The sequence below is a fragment of the Teleopsis dalmanni genome, chromosome X, assembly GCF_002237135.1.
Source record: "Teleopsis dalmanni isolate 2A chromosome X, ASM223713v2, whole genome shotgun sequence".
Taxonomy (NCBI): Eukaryota; Metazoa; Arthropoda; class Insecta; order Diptera; family Diopsidae; genus Teleopsis; species Teleopsis dalmanni.
Genome location: NC_051848.1, coordinates 44,413,360 through 44,439,438, shown reverse-complemented (window position 1 = coordinate 44,439,438; position 26,079 = coordinate 44,413,360). Strand labels below are relative to the sequence as shown.

General features: G+C 31.9%; 2 protein-coding genes across 5 annotated transcripts in view; one reads left to right on the top strand and one right to left on the bottom strand.

The window, feature by feature from the left end:
- The window catches only part of LOC119687748 (transmembrane protein KIAA1109 homolog), a 38,614-nt gene extending 14,457 nt beyond the window's left edge, over positions 1-24,157 (top strand). The window contains exons 15-43 of one of the 2 annotated variants that reach the window (XM_038102191.1): positions 1,287-1,407; positions 1,794-1,889; positions 5,561-6,138; positions 8,901-9,039; positions 9,098-9,295; positions 9,400-10,352; positions 10,411-10,600; positions 10,665-10,829; positions 10,888-11,140; positions 11,981-12,083; positions 12,161-12,270; positions 14,054-14,365; positions 14,423-14,757; positions 14,816-14,948; positions 15,015-15,135; positions 15,201-15,325; positions 15,418-15,834; positions 15,907-16,141; positions 16,200-16,755; positions 16,821-16,913; positions 16,992-17,708; positions 17,770-17,892; positions 17,948-19,021; positions 19,167-19,966; positions 20,028-21,150; positions 21,211-21,850; positions 21,912-22,118; positions 22,179-22,309; positions 22,881-24,157. In XM_038102191.1, the coding sequence (XP_037958119.1) occupies positions 1,287-1,407; positions 1,794-1,889; positions 5,561-6,138; positions 8,901-9,039; positions 9,098-9,295; positions 9,400-10,352; positions 10,411-10,600; positions 10,665-10,829; positions 10,888-11,140; positions 11,981-12,083; positions 12,161-12,270; positions 14,054-14,365; positions 14,423-14,757; positions 14,816-14,948; positions 15,015-15,135; positions 15,201-15,325; positions 15,418-15,834; positions 15,907-16,141; positions 16,200-16,755; positions 16,821-16,913; positions 16,992-17,708; positions 17,770-17,892; positions 17,948-19,021; positions 19,167-19,966; positions 20,028-21,150; positions 21,211-21,850; positions 21,912-22,118; positions 22,179-22,309; positions 22,881-23,609 (10,777 nt within the window). In that variant the 3' untranslated portion in view covers positions 23,610-24,157. The remainder of the gene's footprint in view (positions 1-1,286; positions 1,408-1,793; positions 1,890-5,560; positions 6,139-8,900; positions 9,040-9,097; positions 9,296-9,399; positions 10,353-10,410; positions 10,601-10,664; positions 10,830-10,887; positions 11,141-11,980; positions 12,084-12,160; positions 12,271-14,053; positions 14,366-14,422; positions 14,758-14,815; positions 14,949-15,014; positions 15,136-15,200; positions 15,326-15,417; positions 15,835-15,906; positions 16,142-16,199; positions 16,756-16,820; positions 16,914-16,991; positions 17,709-17,769; positions 17,893-17,947; positions 19,022-19,166; positions 19,967-20,027; positions 21,151-21,210; positions 21,851-21,911; positions 22,119-22,178; positions 22,310-22,880) is intronic. The other variant, XM_038102192.1, reaches the window with a different exon arrangement.
- On the bottom strand, positions 6,137-7,300 carry LOC119687749. Of its 3 annotated transcripts, none has more exons than XM_038102194.1 (5): positions 7,176-7,278; positions 6,826-6,982; positions 6,584-6,762; positions 6,388-6,520; positions 6,137-6,329 (listed from the first exon to the last, which is right to left on the bottom strand). In XM_038102194.1, the coding sequence occupies exons 2-5, from the start codon at positions 6,913-6,915 to the stop codon at positions 6,177-6,179; spliced, it is 555 nt and encodes a 184-aa protein (XP_037958122.1). In that variant the 5' UTR covers positions 6,916-6,982; positions 7,176-7,278; the 3' UTR covers positions 6,137-6,176. The 3 variants fall into 3 exon arrangements, with proteins under 3 accessions (XP_037958122.1, XP_037958123.1, XP_037958124.1); XM_038102195.1 differs by having other exon boundaries at positions 6,584-6,747; XM_038102196.1 differs by having other exon boundaries at positions 6,224-6,313; positions 7,176-7,300.
- Positions 24,158-26,079: the final 1,922 nt, after the last annotated feature.

Sequence of the window (26,079 nt, the reverse complement as noted above, 5' to 3'; positions counted from 1 at the left end):
AAATACTGCAATGATTTTAATCCAATACATATATTTTACAGGCCCTCTGGCTTGTTACTAACAAACGTTACCAAAAAGATTTAGTTATTTCCTTCATAAAATATTTGATTTTAAAAAACAGTTCTAAATATCTCGTAAGATTGAGCAATCACAGTAATCACCTAGCAGACATAAGACTTTATATATCTTGGATCTCGCATTCAGGCAATAATTAACTAAATAATGATTAATTATAATACAGTAGATTTGCGAAATATGTATTATGTTATTTATAAATCGGATTGACCACATATTTTTTAATTTGTATCTCATGTTATTAACGTGACTGCTTAACAAACTAGTGAATCCATATTCGCCTATGCACTTGGTTTGCTATTTGCTTACTTACAATTGTCATGTTACGTTTAATAGGAAATTGCTCTGTCTTGTTACTTATCTTCATAGCAAGTATATGTGTTATAGCTAATTTTCAATTGCCCATTATCAGTGGCCTTTGAATGTCTTGTCGTTGTCTGAGAAAAGTTTATTGATAAAAAATATGAAAATTTATCAGCCAGTGTTTCCAAATTCAACAGGTTTAAAGTTCGAAGTCTATCATTTGTGGTCCATTAATTATATATATACTGATATTTCCAAAGAAAGAAAAAGAAATATTTCCAAAGATCACTGATGATAGGCATTTGGCAATATTTAAAGTAGCTGTATTATCAGCCAAAAGAAAGTAATTAATTAATAATCTCCGTTTCTTTTCATCTCTGTTACTCTTCCTCTCTGACACTCTTCTTCCTCCTACTCTTTGTTCTGCTCCTCTCTCTCTCTTTGTTTCTCCATCTGTCTTTATAACTCTTTCCTTGCCTCGCTCTCCTTGTCTTTCTCTTCTTGTTTCTTTAGACTTGTGTCTCACTCGTTGTTTATCTCCTTGTCTCTATGCCTCTCTTTGTCTCTTTCGGTCTTTGTCACTGTCTATCTCTCTATCTTGTTCATTATCTTTACTTCTTTCTGTTTCTATCATTCGTCTGTCTCTCTTATCCGTCTGTCTCTGCCACTGTCTATCTCTGTTTCTCTCTATTTTTTCCTTTTTCTCTCTCTTCGACACTTTTATCACTCTTTTTGCCCATTTTTGTCCATTTTTGACTGATTTGAAGAAATAGATTATCCACATAACCTTGGCACATACTAAACTTCTGAATTTTTATAAAAAATACTAAACTTAAGGTTTTTATGCGAAACATATTTCTTATGTTATATCCTTATATAATATTTATAAATCTTTTTCGATTTTTCAGTATTGGTATACAAAATGAGAACTCTGCATTAACGCTGCCAACATATCGTAGTGACTTAGAAATTCATGCACCTGAAAATAACAAAACTGTTCCAAAGAGACCACAAAGCTCCACAGAGTTGGTATGTTTAGCAATTGTTATATATCCGTATTATCGTTTTTTTTTATTTAATTATAAGTATTATTTTTATTCGTAGTAATTTTATTATTAGAAAACAAACCTACATACAATGTATATGTTTAAATATGTATTTATTTATTTAATTATATATATTTTATATATTTTCTCGATATATATATATATCTATTAAAAACGGCTTACAGTTTTAGCTGTATTAAATTTTCTATTCTTCAACCTTTACTTTTTAAATTACCTTTAAAGTAATCATATGAATGCATGTCTATATATACGTTAAACGTGTAAGATTTTATACAATCGAAAGTCTACTTACCTTTTTAATATCAAAGTACCACGTTCACTTCTTTTCCAAATCCATTAATTTCATAGAACGAAGACGTGAGACGTATTAATGGTCTTGCTACACCAATCAGAAAACTAACGAACATTTCATCAAGACCTGAGTATCGACATTTCGTTATCGATGTGAGTAGACTTTTACAGCACATTAAGCAGTAATCCTTTTACAAGTCTCAAGTAATTTATAGAACGAGTAGACAAACATTTTATAATTTTGACATGCCTAATAGTATTATTTTGTTTCAAATTTCTTCTATATTGGATCCTTAGCGAAAGTTTCTTGTTCAATTTATGTGAATGTTATGTATAATTTGTTTTGTAAATTAAATTTTTATTTTTAATTCCTATTCCTATTTTTAAACTTTTGCACAGAACTTATAGGCTGACACTTGTAGAAAATAAAAGCTAAAATTCTTTTACAATTTATCTAGAAGCAACTGGTAGTACCAATAGTTCCAATTTATTCCTTGTATTATAAATGAAAGCAACATAAGTATGTATAAGAACATTCATATTTTGATTTTATTTTTTTTTTAAAAAAATTAAACATTCATAACAAGGCAGACACTAAGAATTATTTGTCCTTAAAGGACTTTTTACTTGAAAAACATTTACATTTTTTTCTGTTTTCACTTATCACTAATCCGTATATTAATCTATGCTTATACTCTGTATTATTTTTCTATCTATATTCTTCTAGTTTTCCTACCGTGTAAACCATGGTAAATTCTTTATTTTTGATTCTCTAACTTATCTTTGTTCATTTACGATGTCCTTAACAGCTGACATTTTCACTCTTATATGAAGGACCAAATGACTTCTGTTTAGTTAGGTTTTGTTAGAAGCACAAAAGACCAGCTATGACTATAGTGCGTTGCTTCACCGAGAGCCTCAATAAGTGACATACTGGCTGTTATTCGAAAGGGAAAATTTGTTCTATTCAGTTAGGGCCGTTTAAAAGCACAAAAGACCAGCTATGACTATAGTGCTTTGCTTCACCGAGAGCCTCAATAAGTGACATACTGCATGTTATTCAAAAAGGGAAAATTTGTTCTATTCAGTTAGAGTCGTTTAAAAGCACAAAAGACCAGCTATGACTGTAGTGCTTTGCTTCACCGAGAGCTTTAAAAGGTTCTTGTATGTCTTAATAGACATACTGGCTGTTGTTCGGAGGGGGAAATTTGCTCTATTCAGTTAGGGTCGGCTAAAAGCACAAAAGATCAGCTATGACTAAAGCTTTGCTACGCCGAAAGTCTTAATAGCTTACATCCGGAGCTCTCATTCAGAGGGTAAATTTGTTCTATGGCTGTAGTGCTTTGCTTCACCGAAAGCCTCAATAGGTGGCATTCTGGCTCTTATTCGAAAAGGGAAAATTTGTTCTATTCAGTTACCGTCGGTTAGAAGACAAGAGACCAGCTAAGGTTGCAGTGCTCTGCTTTACTTAGATCTCCGTAAAGCCAGTGTCTCGTACATTTTCTATTTCTATTTCATATCTATTTCCAATTTCTTTTCGGTTAGTGAAATTATAGTCCTGAATATTTAACCTATTATTTATTAACAAATAAATGGTCTTCTTTATAATAGAATAATTATTATTTTTATTTTATCTGAGATATATATTGTAGAGGATTGAGCTGTTTTCTTGATATTTTAAGTGCTGATAGTTCTCCGAGTTGATTTCGTTTACTATAGTTTAAAATTTAATTTAAGTTTAACATAATTAATTAATAGTTAAAATTTTAGTACGTATTGACGGTTAACCTGCATGTTACAATATTTATTACTGTTGAGTAGTTCTAATTGTACTTCATATGCCTGCTCTAATAATTTATAATTAAGTCCCAATTGTTCTTGAGATGATAATTATCTAGGTGAATCATTATCAGTAGTTAAAATTTTATATATATAGTTTAGTTGTTGTTTTCATTATTGTGATTAATCTGCTACAAGTTTTAAATAAATGAATTAAAATATTCGTTTCGGATTTTTTGTTTTTGATTTACTTAATTTAATGTTAATTTTATTTTAAGCTTTGTGCGAGTTCAACTAAATTAAGTAAATTAAATAAAATTTGTCAAGGAAGTTTAATTAAGTTGACTAAAATTTTCTCGACTAAATTATGTAAAGTACATTTGATAGTTACTAAAGAAGTTATATCCAGATATCAAGGCTAAAAGATGTGAAGCTGTACATTGCTGTTACTTATAAAAGCATATACGCGCCATCTACTGCCGACTGGTATATTTAATTTTTGCATTGATTATACAAACAATGACTAGATGGCGCATCATTTTATTGAAGGCAATTTTTATGTAGAAATGTCCATGTCTGTCGTGCAAGGTGACTGAAATCTCGACGCTATGCCGACACTGTTCTGGAGTTTGCATTGTAGTAAGTGCGTGCCTCCCTTTTGCGACACTCGATCGAAGGTGTAAATTTGGTACCACAGTGGTCAGGGGTCAGGTGCAGGCGCCTCTGCTCTGGCCAACTGACGTTGGCAGTTTAGTAGTAGCTGTGGTTAATACCCAAACTTATGCTGGAAGAATGACAGTATTCATTTATTATATTTTGGCGTGGAGTTGCGTATTCATCACCAGATGCTGTGACCCAAAGATCAGCCGATCTAGTATTGGTATTGGTAAGCCTCGCTCCTTACCACGGAGGAAGTTATGTTCTGAAAACATAACTTCCAAAGAATTTCACCGGGGCCTTGATTTGCGCATTATATTGATACATATGTTTTTGAACACCGTAGTGTTAGACCTCTATGGTATAGAACGCTACGTTAAATCAGTAGCGTTCGTAGTGCGGTGAAGAACACAATACAAATCCATTTAGTCGTGTTGTTCTTGTAATCTATTTTGGTATTTGGTCAACTGAAAATACAAATCGGAGTGTGAAAACCCTATATGGCGTGATGTCCCTCAATCTGTCAGTTTTTTGATAATATCCAGTCTAGTTTTTTAGTTTCTGAGCTAATCTTATGCTGATCCAGTTAATGCTGGAACCACATTTAGTTATCATGTAGGTTTTTCTTTAATAATTACTAATCGTTAATCGAAATTCTGATGGAGTATACACCTTTTCTATACTAGTACACTATGTACATTATGTGCTTTATCATTTTTGGTCTAACAATTACCTACTGGGATACAGGATTCATCTTTAATTTTAATAGAATGATTTGAATCAGACTTATGTCTTATACTTATGTCTTTACTGGGTATATGGCATGCAATTACTTTTTGTAAAAGTAAAAATTGTGGGCTTGTGAAATCAAAAAAAAATTTTTGATTTTTTAATTTTGATAAATTGATTCTTAAAATGTAAATTAGTGATTTAACGAGGCACATTAATGATTAGGTACACAAATAAATAAGTAAATCTATTGCGTTAAGGGTATAAAGTGATCGAAATCGTATAAAATACTGAACATACATTTTTTAAATACTATATTTCTTGTATATATAAAATAATAAAAATAAAAACTATTTAAAACCCTGAACTGATGTGCTCGTATTTTATGAAATTTTTTCTTTAAGTAATTAAATAAAATTTTTATCTCTGTCTGTTGAAATTTAGTTTGCATGCTTATGTCTAATGTATTGATTGTTCTATGGTTTTAGCTCTTCGATTAGCAAATAAGAAAGTGTAATGAACGGAGAGAAACATGAATTTACGTGAGGGAAACATACGTATTTTTATTTTAAACTTGAATGAGAATCTAATAGAGCACGCATTTAAAATGTTAAAATAATCCAATATTTTATTTATTTATTTTGTTCAATATGTTAAAGATTGGATCACGAGGATCATCTTCAGGTACTCCATCATTATCTTCGAACTCATTTATTTCAGCGATGTCATCGCAAGAAGATGTTGCATTAGTTAATCTACATCAACAAGTTAATCGGCCAATTATCGACTCACCACTTCTTATGGCCAGTTATTTAAATCATTTGTCGCAAGTGAAGTGTTTTAATTGGACATCATGCTCTTTTCCCTTTGGACCGGATGTCTTTTCAACGCCACTCTTTTATGAAAACGAAGATGGTGGTCTTACTTATATAGGCAGCAAAATGGTACCGCACTTTGATACGTACGCCTTCTGGCGGGAAATAAAAGTTGTTCCGCGGTATGAAAATAATACAGGTAGCAATAGCTCTGCGACATTCTTTAGTGGGCCGAAATCTCATCCATGGGATCCTAGTATACTACTGAAAGAGGAGGAAAATGAGAAAACTTCAAATGGTTTCGACGATGGAGAATTCATAAGCTTACAGTCTGAAGGTGCTGCATGTACGTCGGTTGTTGCTCGTTGTAAAGGACAAGCTAATGTCTTCCTAACACCACTACTTTTGGAGGGCTTACAAAGGTAAGAGTAAAGAATACTTGTTTTTTTTTCTTAAATGTTTAGAGTTTTATTTTTTTAATTTTATGTTTAATTTTATTTCGTTTAACTCGAATGTGTTCTTTCTTATCTTCGTTATCTTCGTTATTATTTTGATCTTGACAATGTGGAAATGAATTTTCCAAATCTTTTATATATTCTGCATTAAGCAGATACTAAATTAGATAGGATTATAAAAAATTAAAAAAAGCATTAAAGCAGTGTAAAACTAACCTGTTTGTGATTTTTATATTCTCTTTTTGATCGTTGGTTCCACAAATGAGGTCCATTCATTTCATTTATTTTAGCTGGTTTGCTGACTGTATCATCTCGAATATTTCCTGATGATGGCGTCTCTTTCTCTTGCCTACAAAATTAAAAAAATATTTCTATAACTTATATTGAATGAATTGTTAATGTTTACTATAACCTTAAATTGTTTTGCGATCTCCGATCATCACTATCATCCTCAATGGGATTCGATGTATCCAAAAGTTGGCTTAATACATCCAGATCTGTATATGTTAAATCACTTAAAGCTATTTCAATTTCTGCATCACTTAGCCCCTTCATCAAGTCAGTGAAGTTGGCACGCTTAAATAGTTGCATCTTTAAGGATTTCACTTAAAGTATTTATACATTTATACCACAAGAGAACTTCAAAAATCTTACCAATTTATTATTTATACAGTCAGTCGTTAAAAAATTTCCAAAAAATAAAATGGTAAACAAATAGATAGTAGCACTAAAAACTAACGACATTTTAAACAAATTTTGATTTTCTTTTTGATTTGAAATATTTTGACAAAACGTATTCCTGAGATCAAAACTGAAATTAAATATTGTTAGATATTTTAACTGAAATACTTAGTGAATATCGCCTCTAGATGAAAATATTAGTTCATATTAACTATATAGTAATTAGATTAAAGATTAAAGTAATTAGATTAAAGGTTATACGTTAAAGGTTATATCAAAAAGCAAATTATAAATTAATTATTTATTAAATTTCAATAAATCACCATATGTAATTTTAGTTAAGTCAGTTATTTCACTTAAACTATGCAACAAAATCAGTAGCCCTGTTTTTTTTAGAATGCCGCTTTAAGATTTTGAACTATAAATAATCAGTAATACAAAATAAAAAATAAATTTGAAATTAATATAATTTAACTATTAACATTTTAAATTTTTTAAATTATATATGACATGAAAATAAGTAATATATAATAATAAAAATTTTGAAAATACTATTATCGTTCGTTTAGTGTGTAAATAGTGAACTCAAGTAGTGAGTTCACGTGGTCTTCTTGAATGAAAAATTCGAGACCAGAGACATGACCGATTTTAGAAATGTTTTTTATTCTATTCTTTCTGTGTTTATCAGATTCTTACATATTTACAAGAAAGACGTACCGTTTTGCCTATAAAGTTCCAAAACTCTGGCTTCTCTAAAAAATGCAATTCCAAAAGTTACGATGAATTAATGATAAAATAAAATTAGGATAAGATTGATCCATCTTTACAATTCTTGAAAGGGATCGTACAAGATCTTTAGTGCCCCTTAGTTGTATTGGAGTGTTTCTCCAAGTCTAATTCCTTTAATTAAAAGACAGAGCTTTCCTAGTCTTGAATCCTTATGATCCATGAAATACTCTCCCAAGTGTTTCCTACACTTGTGCTTCAGTGCCTGGCACACCCCAAGCACAGAGTATGCAGTTTCTCTTTCTTAACTACAGTATCTGCAGTCTGAGTTGGATTGATTTCTTAACTTGGATAGGTAATTATTCAATCTCCAGTGACCGGTCAATAATCTTGTAATAATTCTTAGGTTATTGTGTGATTACGCTATACAATCTTTGAAGCGTTTTAGGTAGTAAGTTTCTAAAATCATTTTAGATTGTGAAAGTCTTATTAGCCTTTCCCAATATAGTTCTTGTAGCGTTACTAAGACAACAATCATTTCAGCTTAACGTATCAAACTGTTAATAGATAATTACATCTTAGAATATTTAAAATATGAGAAAATCGTGTTAAGAAGAGTTCGGATTTGTTGTACCAGAACGCTTGTGTCTGCGTGTGTAATTACTTTTGGAAGTGCTGCCCCACACCTGTTCGTCGAACATTTTAGCATGTTGAAAATATGAGAACATCAAGTTAAGGAAAGTTCATTAATTGTTGTTGCAGCATACGGGAATCTATTTATGTAATCCCTTTTGGATCCCTTGTATGATCCCTTTTATATTATCGGGCACCACGATACTTCTTCGTCGAATTTGATGAGTGGCTCCAGGACGTAGATTCGTCCGTTCTCGGAGTCCCCTAGTTTGTGCCAAATCAAACTATGCATAAAGATTTAGAAGTTTATTATTTGAAGAAAATAATAAGTTTAGTGAAAGATTCAAGGGCTAATTAAAAATTTATGATTATTTATTTATAATATTTCTGCAGTGGAATTCCTACAGACCTTTTCTTTAAATTGTTTAATAAGTAAAGTATGCCTTTAAGATTTAATTATAAGTTTAATTATAAGCTTCAGCTTTTACTAATCTGATAAACGTACAAGATTCCTTTCTAAGGACGTATTTTCTTAAGTATTGATAGATTAGCTTGTGTTATAGAAGGCTTATAGACAGATTAATATTGCTAGATCGTTTTGTTTAATTAAGTTAAGCACAGATTGATATGTTTTATAGTATCACTAAAGCATCCTTAATTTTATTAAAACCAATTTATGATTTTTCCAGAATGGTTGAGTCAGTTATTCCAACAATTTCTTCAATGCACTTACTTTCGGTTGTCAACTACATACACTCATCCTGCGTCGCTAAAGTCAAGAATGATAATATTTTAAAACGTGATCAAAGCTTAAGTTATTGGTCTCAGGTTTGTGAAACATGATTGTTATTGTTCTCTGAGTTTCTTTATACATTCCAAATATTAGGTACATTCCAATTCAAAACGATCGACAACTGAACGTAACCTACAAGGACCTGGAGATTCTTTCTTAAGCGATGTGTATGAAGAAAGCATATCAACAAAAACACAAGGATTGATTGTATTACCGAAAGTGAGCATAACTATGCTGCAGTCATCTATTATTGAAGAAGTGATTTCTATTGCCGCATTGGATAATATGCAGGTAATTTAAAAAATTATAAAAAATTTATATGTGATTCACTACTGTTCCAAATACTTCTCTATTAAAACTAAAACATTTATGATATTTTTTTTTGATTATAAAAGGATCTTAGTTGTGTGTCGCTGCTAACGTTTTATATAGAAGGTGTTTCAACAAAATTCCATTTGGGTAAAACAACGCGTGCTTCCATGCATAATGTTTATATACAACAAACCGTACAATCTGGCAATAGTCATAAGAAAGGTGGTATAATGAAAGGCACTAGGGCATTGCTAGCACATTTGTCATCTCAAAGTCGACCCGATAATATACAAGGTGAACCAATTTTAATAGAAACATCTGAGAAACAATTGGAAGAGTTGGTAATTACATTTGATGTGGGTCGTGCCCATGCTCAATTAAGAAGACTGAAAACGGAAAGTAATGGCAGTCAAGAATCACCAATTATAGTTACTGCTATACCGGAACACAAAAGTAAGGTACTCTTTGAGTGCTTAAAAATGCCGGAAAGTACTGGCATTGATAGTATTGGTTATATTATATTTGAGTGCGGCTTAGAAGGTGTGGGTGTGAAAATTGTGAAACGTTCACATTTTGAAAAATCTGAAAATACAAAAGAAGAATTGGCTGAGATAACAGAAAGCGCTGCTAGTGGTGTAACTCGTCCCATAAATTTAAATGATTTAGTTGGTTCAAATGCATCTAATATTGGAGATGTATCTGCCACTTCTAAAGCAGAAGCTGCATGGAGATTAATAACTAAAAAACCACCAACACCAAAAACACCTAAAGAAAAATTTCAAAACGCTCTGGAAAATATTATAATACCAGATAAAGGATATGCCGGTAACGAGAATCGAAAACAAAATCCAAAACAAATGGACGATGAATTTGAGAAAAATAAGAATAGTAAAAAACCAGAAGGTTTTCATAAAGTTTTAGATAATATCAAGGAGACTGATAAAACGTCTTCCTGCGTGATAGAGTTAAAGTCTGTATGGTTTAATTTTGCTGCTCCACCATGTGTTCCAATAACACGTAAAATTGATTTAACCAGGTAATTATGAAAAAATTACTTAATAAAAAAAGCTTTATTTATATCATATGTTATTTAGGTTGGATTGGAATTTATTAAGTACTGCATCTCCTGCCATAACTGCTTGGATGAATCCGAGTAATTGTTTGGCTATTAAAATTGTTGCATTGCTAAGAGCTTTACATACAAGACATACAGCTATAGCAGCTTGTCTGATGGCGGATGCATTGGAAAATGAGAAAATACAAAGAAATCCCAAGATCAAAAAGGTAAATTAATGTTGTAAAATGTAATGGAAAAAACGCTAATCTTAATTTTTAACTCAAATTGTAGAGTCGCTACTCCAATAATTATACTCTACTCTCTAAGACATTACAAGAAGATCCTAGTTGTCAATTGTGCTATATTATGCAAAAATTAGTTTTAGATGAAGGCGTCCAAAAAATTGAAACTATTTTTAAGAAATCCGATATTCCCCATCTTAACACTTTGAGACAGGTGAGATCACTTAAGTATATTTCTATATTGAATAAAATTCAAATTGATATTACCTCAGGGAATCATTGTCTTAAGTCGGCAATGGAAAAATACTCTATATAATCCAATTTTGTTTGAGCATCAATATAAGAAAAAACTGGCACGACCTATAAATGTGACATTTTCTTTTCCACAAAATGAAGAAGAATGTGAAGACCAAGAATTTGAAGCAGAAGCTGAAATTGGTACTTATACAGGCATTGGAGAAAATCCAGAAGAGAGTGAGAATGCTTTATTACTTGGGCAAACACATCATCATCGAACTCATATTGGTATTTTTTATGACGCTTTAAAATTACAAAACAAAAAATCGTTTCAGTACCATAAATTGTTTATACACATTTTTATTAAGCATTCGCATTGCACGCTTTGGAATTTCAATTTTTATTTAATAATCTACAAGTTTTTGTTTCATTATTTACTCTTGATTATTTAATTATTTATTTGCTTATTAAAGATTTTATACTAAATTTTTTATCAGTTCAAAACGGAAGACTTTCTTCGGATCACCCATAAATCATAAATGTTATTAACTTTTTAATTTAAAGCTTACAATACCTAACTAAATGCTTGTGGTTTTCAAATATTCTTAAAATAAGTGTCCATAATAAATTAATTTTATAACAATTAATGTAATTTATAATATATATTTATAAATTTTTGTATGTATCACGGACAATTCACAATTCATTGTTAAATTAAAATAGCATGATTTTTGTACGTTCCATTAAAATTGGCAAATAAACTCATGGTACCGATATATATATACATATATATATATTAAATGATCTATATAATTGGTAAATAAATTTTACTTGAAAATTGGTAAAAAATTGAATTAACAATTGAATAATATGTAAGCACATATTATGTTTGGGATTTTTTTATAAAAATAAAAATTCTGGGCTATTTTAGCACGTATATAGAAAAAAATACTCGTACTGTGCTTTCTGTGTTAATGCAAAAAAATCTTCAGCAACATTTATATTCATAATCTAATATACTCACTATATATGATAAACAAATAAGAAAGTATTCCTTCCCACTCTTATTCTTAACCATTAATTATCTTCAAAGGTGAGATAAATATTTTTCTTAACCTTTTTGTATAGATTCTTCACAGTTTGAAATAAATTTTAATAATGAAGCAAATCAACATCTTACCTCACAAAGATCTGCACCCACATCTCCAAATATTGCAACTTCGCGTAGAGTGTAAGTTAAATAAATAAAAATATTAATTAATCATATTAATTATAATTTACACTTTCTTTTTCAAAATTAAATTTTAGAAAACCACCCATCAAAGGATCTACTTTATCACATGGCAGCTCATCGCGTTCCAGCATTCAAATGTTGCCAATTATTTCAGGTTTGGTAGAAAAGCAAATTCCTGAAATAGGTAAGTTCAGTTATTTTTCTTTTATATATAAAATAATTTAATATTGAATTTGTTTCTCGACCTGGAAAGGTAAATAATGATTTTTATATATTTTATTTCCGGCTACAGGTCCCCATTTTTTTTAAATTAAACGTTTGTTTAATATTTTTAAAAATTTTATATTTTGGCTCTCATTAAAATATAGTCATTATCACCGCAAGAAATAATTAATAAACATTAAAAATATATTATTAAAAATATATAATATAATATATATGTATAATAAATTGAATAATCAATTCAGCACTGTTAATTTCAATAACATTCAAATGTTTAATTAAAAAAAAGAAAATGGGACCTGTAGCTGGACATAAAATTTATAAAACATTATTTTATAAAATAATTTATTAGAATGTGTAGTGTTAGTAACAATATAGGTTTAGTTCTCCAATATCTGTCACAACCGAAATACAGAATGTTTGAAGTCTATCCCAAAAAAAAATCTGATCAAAAATCGTGCAATAATTTAGGTTAGGTTGAGTTATACCGGCGATCCCAAGGCGATCTACTTAGGCCTATAGGCCCTTTGTGCTGTCGTATTATTAAAAACTCAATGCTTAAAACCATCTAGAACTTTTGGCTAAGCTTATGATGCTATTCACAACACAGCAGGTGGTAGGCACTTTCATCGTTCTCACCATAACTGACGCAGTAACGGTTGAATGGGAGATTTAGTCTCCTAGCATTGTAACCTAGCATGGTTTCTTCTATTGCATACAAACGCCTGCATATCGTAGAGTCTTCCCATCTTTTATTAAAAAGTTCAGCACAGAAAGAATTCAAGACCATTTTGCATAATGTTAACGATATGCCCAGATTGTTTAGGTATTTCAAGTGGTTTCCTGAAGCACCCCGTGTTGCTTCAAATCTCATCTTCAGTTTTTATGCTTATTATCTGATAGCTAGAGAGCAATGTTTGGCCGACGTTAACGCAACACTGTTTCACCAAAAGAAAAAAATTTAGAATTTTTTGCACCAAACTGGACTCCACTCTTTTCAAACATAAATTATCTTATCATAATTTATCTAAAATGGTCTAGACTGGTCCAGATGAAATGTTAATAGTATCATCATGGTTTCTTAAAACTTAATCGATGATTTTTGGGCAGTGATTCTTTGACTTCCTTAAAGTGTTGTTTATCAGTTGGTGGTGTTATTAATTTATATACAATACTTTTTTTATATTCTTTAAATTGATGGTTTATACCATTTCCAAATATACCAAAATTTTGTGACATAGCCTGACACCTTCTGTCATATTCCCAAAATTACTCCAACAATTAGATATTGTAAAAATTGCAAAATTAAGTTTTTGTTAACCACAAAAAACGTTCGGAACTTGTGTATAAATGCAGATATTGTCAAATGAAATATATCATAGATGTCAGTGGTAGTATTATCAACCTAAAAAAACAGTTACCAGAAAAGAAAAGCTCGCATATTTTTAATCAAAAATTTCACCCTGTTTTTTGATCACAGTAGTAGATGAGCTTAGTTGAGCATTGATTGCAAGCGTGAGTGAATTGAAGGGGCTTAGTTTGTTATTTATATAAATTAAATTTATATACAGTTAATCTCTCATTATGCTTATACCTGCGCATAAAGAGAAAGAATTAAATTTGTTGTAAAGTACATTTATTATATTTTAATGAAAATATCACAAATATTTTTAAATTCAAACGGATTATAATGGATTGACAGTACTAAATTAACATTTTTTAATTGAATTTTTATTGTTAATTAGAGTACGGAGCGTTGCAAGAGGGTTCATTAAGTTCTACTAATTCAGTGAATAAGTTTTGGTTTGATTCGGAAAATGCCAAGGAAGATTTATACTTTTGGATGGCAAAACAACAGGAAAATAAAATAAAAGAAAATATAAAAGAGAAAGAAATTACACGACCGGTGCCTCCAAAATTAACCACGCAAAGTAGCACACGTAGTGGAATATTGCAGGACTCCATTAAATTACTGGATGCACATTTGATATTTGAACCATTGCTGACATGCTTGGGTGTAATGCCACAGCAAATGGTGAACAAATTTACAAATTCTGGTAAGTTTATTTTGTTGTGATATTTAAATAATATATATTAAATGAACTCTATTCTAGATATATCATCGCTTGAAAATTTTGGCACAAACCTGTCGCTTATTGGTACTTTCGATTCGATACGTGTGGACATAGTTGTTAGCGAAGCTGGAGATAAGAAAACTAATAAGCCGACTAAAATAAATAAGAAATCTAATATGCGGCCTTCAATAATGATAGATACTCCACTGTTTCTTTGTGAACGTGTTGGCATAGAATTAGAAGTAATAAAAATGTCTGATGGTATGGTAGACCAAGCGCGCCAGAACGTTATATATGTATCAAGAAGGCAATTGAAGAAGCACACTAGTACTGTTATTAATTTCAGCTTAAATATTCGCTTCATATCGCAGCAGGTACAATTAATCTTAAGTTTTTTGTTATTGTTAGTCTAATTTTTTCCTATCTTATCAGGTCAACATGCCACTTTTGCGTTTGCTGCATCAAATAACCAGTATGTACCAAAATGTTAAGGACGCCCAAAATGAGTTTCATGAACGTCCTGATATTGTAAAAAAATCGCACACAAAAGATGAGTGCAGTCTAGGTAATAATAATGGTTTTAATATTCTTTGAAAGATAATTGAAATATATTTTACTTATTTTTGCTTAGCCTCAGAACCAAATGAGGTGTTTGGCTCAGTTTCGGATCAATTTAATCAGAATGAAAATGTATCAGATGAAAGATATGACAAGTTTCATGAAATGGTTTCAGTTAGCAATCCAACTGGAAGGTGCATATATTAATAATATTATAGTTTTGCAAAAAAAAAATCTTTATTTTATCTTAATTCCATAGTAAAATCCGTACGAGTGGTATTGGACCGTTAATTCAACTTACACCATCACCAAGCGCTAAAAACCGTCCACAAAGTTTTGCTCAAAAGTTACGCTCAACTGGGAAATCCGTAAAGGGAAAATTAGGTACTTTTGCATAACGTATACATACATAAACGAGAAAAATTTCTTTTATTAAACAGTTTTTATAATATTTATAAATGTACTATTTTTAATAGGTTACACCAATTTGAATGAATCGAACTCTTCACCGCTGCGAGATAGTCCAACAACATCAGCAAGTGATCAACATTTATTCAAATTATCGCTTGAATCAAAGGTTTCATTAAATGGTGCTGGTATACCTGTTGCACCAGGAGAACATAATGTTACCAATAAAACCGATAGCGGACTAATACCACCTCTATTGGAAACTTCTAATTGCTGGAAAACCATATACCATTTGTTAGAATTATATGGAACCATGCCTGAAACAAAAACCATTCAACGTAGTTTTGTGATACATGACAACCAAGATACCAGCAAAAATTCTAGAAAATCTGCTGGTTTTTCATATAGTAGACAAGAGACTCGCAATGAAGACGATGATATAGCTAGTGCTCGCATCTCGTTGCCACAAAACCGAGATATGCTAGGTAAGTTTGCTGTCAAATAATAAACAATTTTGATGGAATAATTATTGTTTGTTTTTTTTTTTTTTGAAATAGCGGAACCCGTTTCTTTTGAAAAAACACGTTTTGTAATTTTCGGAGTTGCAAAAATTCATAAAACCCGGCTATTAGCTACATTAAGTGGTTTAAAATTAGAAGCTGAAATCACAACACTAAATAGCAGTACCACTTGGCGTAAAAAAACGCGTCCAGTATCCTTAGAATGTTCGCTAACTGGACAAGTTGGGAGAGCTATGATTGTACTTCTAGAAGGGGTAGCACCAAATCAACAGTAATTAATTTTTAATTCCATAGATTTATGCAATATCTAATAAGTTTTTATTTCACAGAACTGTAGTGAAAGTAACTGTTGGCAAAAGTCAAACACTTTACTCCAGCTTAACTAAACGAGGAAAAGATAAAAATAGTGGTCTTTTATCAATTGGTCCTGTAAATATTGAAATACCTCAACATCCTGTCGCGCTACATAGCATGATGACGCGTAGTTCTAAACAGTTGTCCTCTACTTTACAAGAACTACGAGTTGGCCGCAATTCCGGACGTAATACTACACGAGCACATAATGCTGATGAACCTGATTCTCCGTTTCATACGCGTACGTCTGGGGTTAATAGTGATTTGAAAGAAAAAAGTCAACAATCAAATAAGAAGTTCTCCACACAATTGAAACCCATGGCACAACAAAACGGGTTACTTCAACCACTAGTGATGCAATTTAATATATTGCTACAAAGTTTGTCAGTGAATGCAGCGTTGCTGCCATCGTTACAGGCGCAATATCGTATGAATCATGTCAGTTCCACCGGTGTGACGGGCAACCGTGCTAAATTTGTAATAGACTTGCCGACACATACGCTTAGTTTTACAACAAAAATTGCAGTCAGAGTAAGTACTAAAATAAGGCAGCTTAAAAATTATGTACAAAATTAAACATAAAATATAATTCATAGAATGAAATGAATTTACCGTCAGAAGCTTGCATTGCACTTCCACCAGTACATGTTAGTGCAGAATATATACCGGAACATAGACATACTCAAGAGGTAATTTGAAAAGAATTTATATTTGTGTATATAATTTCATTGAAGAACTCACAATCAACAATGTTATTCTTTATCTAGGATATGGAAAAGGTGGATGGAGTTGTTCTACGACAAGGAGGATATGTCAATGCCTCGGCTGAAATTGGAGAGTTTGAAAGATGTTTAACAACAGATCTCCTTAATCACTTAGTTTTTGTACAAAAAGTGTTTATGCGAGAGGTGAACGAAGTTCTACAAAAGGTTTATGGAGGTGAAAAACCAGTACCGTTATGGGCTGAGGACAGCGATGTAGGAAGTGTACAGGAGTCTTCGCTTAAACGAATACTTTTTTCTATCAACATATCGATGAAACGAATTCAGTTAACTGCCACTACTCCTTGTTCGTCGGCGGTTCGTTTTGAAACAGGCACTTTGGAATTGCATCTCTCAAATCGGGTTAAAAATTTGGGTTTAGGAGAAAGTAATGATCGAAAAATGTTTGGAAAAGCTCATATCGATTTCAACCTCTCTCTGGGTCAAATTATTCGGCATGTTATTTTTGACGAAGCTGAGCCGGAGTATCAGCAATATGCCTTTTTCCACACTACTATCGGCTTGCGTAATGCATTCCAAGATGAACTACTTAATGAAGATAAAGAATTGATATTACTTAAATTAAAGCGTCCTTTGGTATACATTCAACCGATAGCTGTGGACAAAGCCATATTAGTTTGGTTGAACTACAAAAATGCATACGAGTATTGGGCTGAAAAGCGTGCAAATTTAAATTACGAAAGTACTCAGCAAACACAGCAGGTAATTGTTTTGTTCTTTGAATGTAATTAAAAAAATTTGTTATTACTAACTTTTTTGATAGGTTTTCGATCGTGTGGCTTTTAGTCAGTTTAGCAATATTGCTGCTCCTAATCTTTCCACCTTATTCTTGCAATTGACTGTAGAAGACATGGGAATTTGTTTGCCATTAAACCAAGTTGCAAATGTAATAACAAAGTAAATCACAATAAATACATTAATTAACAATTTTCTGTTTTCAGTCATGGACTAATCGTTCTTATCAAGATTTTGAGCCAAAGGGGGCTGTTGTTATAACGCTGGAGAACACAATAATTTCTGCTTGTAATTCTGGATCTCTTGTATCAAAGGGTAAATTTCAGGGATTATGTTTACGATTTGCTGATGATTTTGAAACCAATTTGGATGATTGGAAACCAAACTCAAATGATCCAATGAATGTGTGTATTGTATCAGAAGGTACATACGAAGTTTGTTCGCGTACCACAGCTGCTAAAAAAATGGATAATGCTAAATGGCTACTTAATGTAAAATGGCAAATGGAAGGTGTGGATATACATTTAGATGTAAATATTGGTAAACAATTATCTTCTTTGGGACACACTCTTACAATGTTGACGGGCTTTGAAGATGAAGAGACAAATATTGAATCACCGGATAGTGATGATGGAGATCAAATGCACGATCCTTTTTCACGTCGGCGGGAGTTTGAGAACTTGCCTTCCTTTATGTTTGACCCTACCATAGATCCAAAGAAACGTTCGTTTCTAATGGAGAAGGAAATTGCAGAACAACTGAAAATAATCAATGATTTGCGTACCTTAGGTGCATCACATAACACAATTGCTCACGAAGAGCGTCGTTTGCAAGAATTGCAAGCAATTTGTTATAAATATTTCCGAAGAGATATGATACAGAAGCTTAAACGCCCAACAATAAGAAGATCAATGAAAAACTCTAGCCGTTCATATTCATTTATAGGTACCTCCTCAAGCCGCGAACCAATGGATGATAATGGAGAAAATTACACATTCCGTCGCTTGGATCCCATTGCTTCCAATGACGAGATATCTAGTCTTCAAAGCACACCAGTATCAGGGCATTCTCGCAGCGCTTCCTTAAGAACGTGTCCGGCTAATAGAGTAACATTTTCTGAAACAATGAGGCAAACATCTTTGCCGAATGCAGACACTGATACAGAAATTCAAGATAATGACACTGATTGGAGAACTCACGGAGAAACTGTTACAAATGAAATGGATATTGACGGCACCTCCGTTGAAATGCGAAGAAAATATGGACATCAAAAGCAACAGGTAAAATCTAAACTTTTTTTAATATACCTAGAGAATACAAAAGTACTGGGATAGTACTTTTTAATGTTATGAAAATTATTAAAATTATTATTATAAACTTTAACTTCATTTAATAATAAAAATATGTAATGAATTTTCTTTTCAGGAGCCAAATGTTGATTTTGAATTGGATATTAAAGTGCTAGTAAATTCGGGAAAATGTGTGCTACACACGAAAGAAAATAGTGAAGAACGATATTTAATTTCTGGTCCAACAACAGTGAAAACACACAAACGTGAACGAAGTATAGGAAACGAATGGGGTAGTCCAACACCTTCACGTCGTCAACGTGATAAGAGTAAATTAAGATATAATACTTCCAATAGCGGTGTGCTATCTGACCTTACTATTTTCCACATCCCTGGCCTTGATGTGAAGTTACACTACCAATCAAGAACTGTTTATGAAACATCAGAAACAGTTCGTGTTACAAGTAGTGAAAGTCATTACTCAGCAACATCTGTCATAGGTCGTCGTATTGGAAGTAAACGTGCATCACTTTTTGCTTGGATGACATTGCAAAGCATACCCGAAGAAACTATAATTTCACCGCATATATTAGAATTTTTAGAGCAAACCTTAGAGCCGATTCCAACAAAAACTGAAAATAATGGCGGTCCGCAAACTCCATCAAACAATCCTGTAAACTTAGATATATTGCCAACAAACTACGTAACGTATGCGTCATTTCCAGTGGATGTGATAGTATACTTTCACATGCAACCATCGACATTCAGATTTTCCTGCTTGCCTGTTTCTCGTGTTGAATGTATGTTACAGCTTCCCAGTTTAGATATAGTATTTAGTTCAAAGCGTTCTTTAGAAGAAGAACAAAATCAACAAGAGCATATGCAACTCACTGATAGGGGAACTGATAAGGACAAAACACCGTCTGGCGGCTTAAGGTAACTATAATTGTTTTTTTTTTTTTGCGAATCAACTATTTAAGATTAAAACTCTTTGTAGTGTGACTGGATGTCTAGCAGATTTCAATGTTTACATTTTTCATCCTTATGGAGGAAAAAAGACTAACGTTAAGGAAGCACAATTTTCTCCGCTCACTGATAATGAACGAAAAGACTCATTGAGTACAAATGTTGAGTTCGTTAAATTTCATATAACTCGATGTCGCAAGGTTTACGTTGAACCTTCAATAACCAGTAAACGTTCTGTAGATCAATCGCGAGCAGTAATACGTTTCTCAACTATAGTTGACATTGGAAGTGCTTCTTTTAAGTATGATATGAGGCGATTAACGGAAATTTTAGCTTTTCCAAAAGCATGGTACCGCCGACGTATTGTACGACGTTTGTTTTTGGGTGATCTTAGTGTACATCAATCGGCAGGAGTAGATCCAGAAGTATTATATCCGCCAAAAGATGTTAATAAAACATTCAAAACTCCAGTTAATGAAAATACAAGAAGAGCTCATACAGATACATTTTTCCCCAAAAACTCTATGTGTTCAAGTTTTGAAACATCACATCCATTACCATTAGATACAACGCGCAAATTTAAATCTTTAGATAAGTCATCAAGTGCAGAATCATCAGGCACACCGCCATCCGAAAAAAATCAAATAACTGCTTGGGAAACACTTGTACTCTTTGCGGTTAACTTTACAAAACTAAGTGTTCAAATGAATATGGGTAATGTGATGGGAAATGTTGTTTGGTTAACAAAAGATTTCCAATCGGATGGTCGCTTATCAATCGGCAGCACAGGATACAAAAATATGTATATTGGTATTTATTTGGGAAGCTCATCATTAGATGCAAAGGGTGGTATTGTTGGCGGTAGCTTTGAAGTCAACAAAATAAATACTCGTTTTCACATAAAAGAGCAAACCGGAGTCGAGCCATATCATACAATGGGTTTAAGTTTCATGGCTTTAGAATTGCGACTCGATTACATGGGTACATCAGTGTTAATGACACGTATAAGTTCTTTCTCTGCCGCCTTAAAAGACGAGTGGAAAACGACAATAAATACTGCTTTTTCGAATTTTGATGCTGGAAGTCTTGGTATTAACACTTCTACAGAGTCTAAGGCAATAATATTTATACACGGAGACCTCTCTTTGGATCAAGTAAATATAATTTTATGCTCTTGTGTTTATGTGTGTTATTATTTTTTGTTTTCTATTTAGCTGCAAATTATGATATCTAAATCTACCACTGCCGATTTGTTAAAAATGTATTACAAGCTTGAAGAATTTTTCACGCAACAGTTTAAGTCTTCCAAACGTGTTTTCTTCAGTTTAGAACCAAGGCTGCACGATCGTAGTTCTAGTATGAAAAGACGAAATAAAAAGAAAGCAAATGGGGAATATTTACCAAACGTACCAGCGGACGGCAGTAACACAGATGCGCGACATCATCGACATTGGCAGAAACCTTTGGAGCAAGTAGTTGGCCTGATAGTGCCAACACTAGTTACTCGGTTGCCGCGATATGGTACTGTTTTAGGTGGTAGTGTGGTATTGCATGGAAATAATATTTCGTTAGCATGTTTCCATGGGATTAATTTCAAGTCAAAGTCTTGGGCGTTATTTAGTTTAAAATCACCTTCAATCAATTTCGCAACAGAAGCACGTCATTGTCAAGAAACAGGACAGGTTTTCGTTACACAAACGTTAACATCAAGTTTGGGCCCATCTGGTGAATTACAACTGCAAAATCATTCAATGGCAATTGTGAGCAGAATATCTCGTACTATAATTTTTCCACCACAATTTAAGACTTTAAGCGAATGGTTTCAATATGCCTTTGCAAATAGTGAAATTGATGGTAAGTTAAATGAAATTTATAATTGTAATAATAAATATATAAGTATGTATGTGTTTTGCAGCTGTAGATCGTTTTCCTATCTTAGAACGTGATCGTGAGATCGCTTCAAATTCCATTGAACGTACGCGTACTGGAAGTGCCAGTGGAAGTAGCTCCAATAAATCACAAGAACATAATCACAATCGTGAAGTAATTTTCGCTCTGCCAAGTTTACAATTACATTTTAAAACTGAGCATAAACAGGGTCCAACAACGCCTGATCTTAATGGTAACATACTTTTATTTGTCGTTGCATAATTAATTTTAATATATTGACTTTTTATTTTAGAATCGAAACCAGAAGTTATATGTAGTTTTATTACTGAATTTGATGATCATATCTTTGTCACAGTTGACGCAGATGCATTTTTCTTTTTACACGATTTAATTACTTCATATGTTAAAGAAAAAGAGAAAGTCGTAAGTATTATATTTTATTTGCAGTCTTGACTGATAGACTTTGAGAGAACCGCGTTGACTAAGAAAGAATAAACTGTTTTAGAACAGATATATTTCTGTTAAGTGTAGTACATTAACATAGTAAATACTATACCTATTTTGATATTGAGTCATAATTAAGAGTGTGGTGTGAATTGAAATAAACTCAGTTTCATTGGGGTGGACATCTGGCCACTTCCATGAGTTGGGTACAAAGGTCAATTGTACGAAGGTTTCTGTGTGCAGTGAGGTAAGAGAACAGATGATCGTCGTCATGGGGGTGGAGTTGTAGTTTGGGAATATATTAAGAATACACGTGTACATGTATGCGTAACAAGTAACTGTTTAGCACTTAGCTATATACTGATCTCAATTGAGCTAGGACAGTTTTTGCTGCACGAGGGAGTCGTTTCTTTTATTTGTAAACAGGGTTTTTGAAATATTACAATTTATTCTACAAAATTTTGTTTATCATATGCTTCGCCTTATATATTATATATATATTATATTATCTATAATCGTATAAAATCTAATTTACTTTTTTTTTATGCAGATTGGTGGTCAATCTGGTAGAGCTGCGTCACCAAATCTGTCTCAGAATGTGAAAAATCAAAAACCTCATTCGACTGAAGACTTAATGAAAGAGAAGAAATCAAATATTTTACCAGTAAATGGATCAGTTTCAAACACTGCGGTTACCACATCAACAACAACATCAACATCAACGTCAATGTCTACTGTTACATCTTCAAATGTTTTAAATCACACACTTTCCAGCAACTCAAATTTAGACCTGACATTTGTTCATAATAGTTCGAATAGTAAAATATCATCAAATTTAAATAACATAAATAAAAATACCAAAGATCTTGTGATATTAACATCCAATCCAACAATAGCCAATCCGGCATTTGCATCGACCGTCGATGGTAACGTGCTACAAGGATCGTCAACTGCACCTACGGCAAATGCAACAGCTTCGGCATTGATGGACTTAGAGTTGTTTGTGCGCGACTGGCGTCACTTTGAATGTCAGACATGGCACTTAGAACCAACAGTACGTTTACTTTCGTGGGCCGGAAAATCTATTGAGCCCTACGGCATTGATTACATTCTAAATAAGTTGGGCTTCAGTCATGCACGAACAACAATACCGAAATGGTTGCAGCGCGGATTTATGGATCCTTTAGATAAAATTCAAGCACTTATGATGCTTCAGCTTTTAGCTATGATACGAGAGAATAAAGTCGAAAGCGCTTCAAAATCAAAATCCAATTATTAGTTTTAAAACCAGTAAAAAATAAAAAATAATAAAATTCAATTATAGCAAATGCTGTTGACTGTTGGTATTGCAAAAAGTTATTTGTTCGTTTGTATTTTTTTTTTTTGCGCGAGGTACTAAGGTGTTAACAATGATTATTATTATTAATAGAAATAGTTATATTTTTAATTTAGTTTTTGTAATATATTTTTTGCATACATATAATGTAAGTGTATATTAAATTTTGGTATTTAATTTTGACGAAGAAAATTTATGGGGCAATAATTATGTTTGTAATTTAGATTTAAATTGTTTAAAATTAATATGAGTGTAAAAATAGTGAATGTTTGCGAATTTGCAAATTTGCGAATCAATAACATTTAAATTTATATATAGTTTATATTAAGTTTAGGGCTTCAAACAGAATAGCTAGACAAAGTGTCTGAAGCAATTACTCACTCAAATCTATCAAAATTTGCAATAATAATTAAGGTTGGTGCGTCGGCAATTGTGATCACTGATAAAACAAATTTCTTTATATAAATAAAAATATTTTGAATAATTTTAAATAGATCAATTCTTTTTATATTAATTTATTAAGTATGTAGCTGAATAATGTAAAAATATATAATAAAGATTATAGTATGAGTATAAACACTATACATATTATCTGTATTAAATGTTGTTTGTTATGATACGATATTGTGTTAGAAATTCCTGTGTAAAGAAGTGTCATTATTAACACGACTATTGTCTATAAAACTGCATATATTAATTAATTAATTAATTACTAAATAATAGGCTATGAATGCATCCCGATCTAAAAGATCTAATGTGCACCTAAAGGTCCAACTAAGACAATTAGTTGGATATTTATAAATCTCGTAATTGCTGTGGGCTTAATTTGTTCTATTTGTTTTGCGATTAAGATCCCGCTTCCAAGGTAGTCAAGTTTATGTCTTCCCGCCGCTGGGCAGTTGCACGGAATATATTCTGATTTTTCCTTCTCCTTATGACAGAGTCGACAGAAATCACTTTCTACCGCAACTAAATTCTTCATGTGGTAATTGAGTCTACAGTGTCCTGTAAGAAGCGCAGCTTAGATTTTAATATCGTTTCTGTTAAGATTAAGGAAAACTGTGATCAATGTATCGTCTTGACTGCCGCATGCCTGTTTGGTCTCACCACATTTCTTGAAATTCAAGTAAATTCTGATGAAATATATTAAAAATTAAACCCTTTTTTGCCTGTGTCGGAATGCCATTGTTGGTATTGATACACTCAGAATGTAGTTACATTAATTAATCAAATGAATGATTTTAATTATTAAATTTTTAAATTTTCAATTTTTAATTTTCATAATAAATAAAAATATAAATAAACTCGCAATATGCTGAAGTCATGGGTTTGATGACTTAAGGCAGCAATTGGATGGTTATGGGTTTATGCAGGTGACAGAGCGCAGTTGAAGTCTTCATATTGAATGTGAGACCGGCACAAGGACTGACATAATAGAGATAAAGATATATAATGAAGACAAGTAAAATTTTGCTAAAATGAATTAAAAATTAAAAATCAAACACATTTTTTTTTCCAGTGGGTAAAAGTAAAACAAACAGTGGGTAAAAGTAAAACAAATAAAAACTGAAAGATTTAATTAACTGCAGAACTACGATTGAGAATTTTTGTTGATTTCCTGAAAATAAGACTTTTTTCTTAGCATACTATAATATATGGATGTAATATACCACTGAGAATCTTCAAATTTAGTAATGATTATACGATGTTTTGGTAGTGATAGCATACATAGTTTATTATTATTGTCGCAATAACATATCATACCTGATTATGTTTTTTTATCCACTGCAGTGATCAAAGGACATACTGTAGGCAAGGGATAGCGTTTAGAAGATATATCTGCATTGTTATTATTCCGCCCAAGTGAAGTTTCAGACTATGTATAGTCTGACTTTTAAGCTTTTGGTAAGCAAATTGATGGACACGTAGAACACTTGATTTTAATGAATTTCTCTGATAAATCATTATTGAAGTTGTTTGGCTGGTAAATAATCCTTTAAAATTAGTTTAATCAGATTATCTGAATACCAGAAGAGTTTGTTTTATTTTCCTAGTAACAAACACAGTTTCGTGTCAAAATAACCAGAATATATCGTGATAACATATATATGACAAGAAACTACAACCTGTAAGCATTCAAGTACTATATTTTGGGAGTGTTGCTTCATTTTTTAGCTAAAAGATAACTCCTGGAAGTATATATTAAAATATTTTTATATATTTGAAATATTTTCATCCCTTTTTTAAAAGAAATTTACTGCTGAAGTTAACAAACTGTTATAAAAATCCTTTGTTTATGTGACAATCCTTAGTTCTCATGTTTTTAATTCCCCACAAAGCCAATTACCGATATACTTAGTGAAACTTAGAAAGAACATATATTATTTTTATATTAAATTAAATTAAATTAAAT

Bases quoted from the DNA above. Each gene is read 5' to 3' on its own strand.
- LOC119687749 (XM_038102194.1), bottom strand. From the start codon at position 6,915: ATGTCGTTAGTTTTTAGTGCTACTATCTATTTGTTTACCATTTTATTT. The intron at 6,521-6,583 runs GTTATAGTAAAC...TTAATTTTGTAG, and splicing joins AGATCGCAAAACAATTTAAG to GCAAGAGAAAGAGACGCCAT. The intron at 6,330-6,387 runs GTTAGTTTTACA...TATCTAATTTAG, and splicing joins AATATAAAAATCACAAACAG to TATCTGCTTAATGCAGAATA.